This window comes from Marmota flaviventris, chromosome 9 (genome assembly GCF_047511675.1).
Source record: "Marmota flaviventris isolate mMarFla1 chromosome 9, mMarFla1.hap1, whole genome shotgun sequence".
NCBI classification, from domain to species: domain Eukaryota; kingdom Metazoa; phylum Chordata; class Mammalia; order Rodentia; family Sciuridae; genus Marmota; species Marmota flaviventris.
The window spans coordinates 10115055-10118096 of record NC_092506.1 but is presented as its reverse complement, the minus strand read 5'-3'; the positions used below and the strand labels follow the sequence as shown (position 1 = coordinate 10118096).

Genomic DNA, 3042 nt, shown 5'->3' with positions numbered 1-3042 from the left:
TCTCTATTGGCCACAGCGGGGCCAAGGAAGACTGTGATGTTAAATTACAGGCTCGCCCTGCCGGCTCCTGACTTCCTGTCTTAATGCAAACAAGGAGTCCAAAGCCCGGATCCTCCTCCCAGGCCTTCTTCCTGGTGAAGAGACCATTCCCACCCAGCAGGGAACAGAAAAACCAGTTCCCCGGGTTTCACTCCCTGCTTGGGAACAGCCAAGCTTGGAAAGCTGGCAGGGTCCCTCTGGGCTGTCCAGGAGGGTGACCCAGGGGCCTGGGAAGCCCTTTGGGGCCTGAGCAGAGCCCTGGGGCTGAGGACACAGCCCTTGCCTGCTTTCCGCCGGCTTCTCCTTGGGACTGGGGTGGAAGGATGCAAGAGAGGGGGCTATCAGCACTGGCGGGAGGGGGTGCGGTGCACAGAGCCAGGGCGCTTGGGGATCTTGCGCCAGCGTCGCTTGTCCCAGCGGCAGAGCAGCAGCAGGCGGAAGGTGTCCCGGAAAGCTTTGTTGCAGAGTGCGTAGCACATGGGGTTGATGGTGCTGTTGACGTAGCACAGCCAGTAGCCCAGCTCCCACAGGGTCTCGGGAACACAGTCCTTGCAGAAGGTGGACACCAGCACCATGATGTTGTACGGTGTCCAGGTGAGGATGAAGGCCAGCAGGATGGCACTCAGGGTCCGAGCCGCCTTCTTCTCCTTGACCAGTGAGAAGGTCTTCCTCTTGGCCAGCTGCTCCTTCCCGCGGGGCTTCTGGCCCTTGCCAGCTCGATCTCGCCCTTTCCGGGTGGGCCTCTTGACCGTGTTCGGGGAGCTCTTTGGGGGCTGCTTGGTGGGGGCCTGAGCCTCAGGGTCCACCATGGGCATCTTGATCACCACTTCAGAGCCTGGTTCCTCACCCTCTGAAGATGTGAGGGACTCCATGGAGCCTTCGTCCTCTTCCTCTTCCTCCTTCCAGCTATAGGCCTGCAGCAGCCTGGGGGTCCGGCAACAGCGACAGCAGCGGCCCGGGGGAGTCTCTGGTGAGCCCTCAGCACCTGGCTGCGACCTCTCTGAGCTGCTGCTGCTGCCGCCTCCTTTGCCTGGTGTTTCAGAGCCCTGCAGGGCCGCCAGCTCCCGAGCCCGGTTCTCCGTCTCCCGGTAAATGCGCCAGTACAGGGTGCACATGACTGTGACCGGGAGGTAGAAGGCGGCCATGGCGGTGCCGAAGGTGATGATGGGTTGGGACAGGAACTGGATGTAACACTGGCCGGCCAGCACTGTCCGCTCCCCTACCAGGTACTGCCAGAAGAGGATGGCCGGGGCCCAGAGGACGAAGGAGACCAGCCAGGCCAGGCCGATCATCAGAGCTGCCCGGCGGGGCGTGCGCTTGGCGCGGTAGCTCAGGGGCCGGGTCACAGAGAAGTAGCGGTCAAAGCTGATGAGAAGCAGATTCATGACCGAGGCATTGCTGGCCACATAGTCCAGGGCTAGCCAGAGGTCACAGGCCAGCGTGCCCAGGGCCCAGTGGCCCATGAGCAGGTACGTGGTATAGAGGTTCATGGAGAAGGTGCCAATGATGAGGTCGGCACAGGCCAGGCTCAGCAGGAAGTAGTTATTGACTGTCTTGAGCTCCGTGTTGACCTTGAAGGAGATGAGTACCAGCAGGTTGCCTGTCACTGTGGCCAGTGACAGGAGGCCCGTGGTGATCCCGATGAAGGCCAGTTGCCAGGGACCCTTCCCCGGGGCCAGAACAGTGATGTTGGGGCTGACGGCGGGTGGGGCTGAGGTGTTCATGGTGGCCAGGTAGGACGAGGGGGACAGTCCCTTCCTCAGTCACACTAAGGGCTTCCTCAGAGGAGGATCATCACCTGAAAACAGAGGACATGAGCTTTGGTTGGGCCCCGGAACTTCTCTGGTACCCAGAACAGAAGGGTTAAAGGACACAGGTGATGCCCTGGCCAGAGAGCATCACCCACCCCGCTTAGTGGAACCCACAGTCGGTCATTTACAGTGCCTTCTCCCAGCCACAAAGAGATTTTCCAGCAGCATGAAGTGGCTTTGAAATCCAGAGAATTTGAGGCCTCACTCCAGCTACACCATTCAGACTCAGAGCTTCAATTTTCTCACTGGAAAATTGCTACTAATTCCTGTCTTGCTTAACTCATGTGGCAGGAGTTGGGAGACTCACTTTGTATTCAGTCGTGCCAAATTTTCAAAGTATTTCACTCAACCTTATTAAAGCCTTCATTTACTGAGTGGTTGCTACATGCCAGACACAGCGCTAAGCGCTTAATCGAATTATCTGATTTAGCCGCGTGCATCTCTAGGAGGAAGGTCCTCATTATCCCCATCTCCCGGCCAGCCAGTGTTGGCCCTGAGCAACTGCAAGTTTTCACCATGGTGACAAGATGGTGAGTAGGATTAGAACCCAGTTCTCACTCTCACTGAGTATGTGAAGTTCCAGTAGGAGAGATGGATAAGGAGAGATGGAAAGAAAGGGGACATGAGAAGAGGAAAGAACGTGTGTGTGTGTGTGTGTGTGTGTGTGTATGCGTGCCTTCATGTTTGCACATTTTTCTGTGTTGGTTGAAGAACAGGGAGTGTTGGGGGCTGGCTGGATGGGACCCTCTGTGAGCAGGGCGTGTTGTGCTGGGCCCTCTGCTCCGTGGTATGAGGTCTGAAGCAGCAACAGAGACAAGGGCCTCAGCTACCAGCTCAGCGGGGGTCTGGCCCCAGATGGGACGTGGGAGGCCCCCCCCCCCTGCTCCTAGCTCTGTTCCTGGGCCCCAGCTGAGTTGGGGGCAGCAAGGGGAATGGGAAGATCCCCCAAACTTTTCTGGGATCTGGAGTCTAGCCCAGGCACTAAGGCTGGGGAGTGAAGAAGGCTGGGATAGCAACCCCCTGAACAGGCAGGAGCCCCACAGTCAAGGCAAAGCCAGATTGAAGATGAGGGTCCAGCTCAGACATGGCCTTGCTGCTATGTGATTTGGTGGGTTCTTTCCTGTCCCGGGCCTCAGCACCCCTGCGTTCATTAAAGACATGGGGTCTCCTCAATCCATAGCTGTGGCCTTCA

General features: G+C 58.1%; 1 protein-coding gene across 1 annotated transcript; it reads right to left on the bottom strand.

Moving 5' to 3' along the window:
- Positions 1 to 380: 380 nt before the first annotated feature.
- Positions 381 to 1763, bottom strand: Chrm1 (cholinergic receptor muscarinic 1). Its single transcript, XM_071617031.1, has one exon. The coding sequence runs from the start codon at positions 1761 to 1763 to the stop codon at positions 381 to 383; it is 1383 nt and encodes a 460-aa protein (XP_071473132.1).
- Positions 1764 to 3042: the final 1279 nt, after the last annotated feature.

Excerpts from the sequence above, each read along its gene's own strand:
- Chrm1 (XM_071617031.1), bottom strand. The coding sequence starts at position 1,763 with ATGAACACCTCAGCCCCACCCGCCGTCAGCCCCAACATCACTGTTCTG.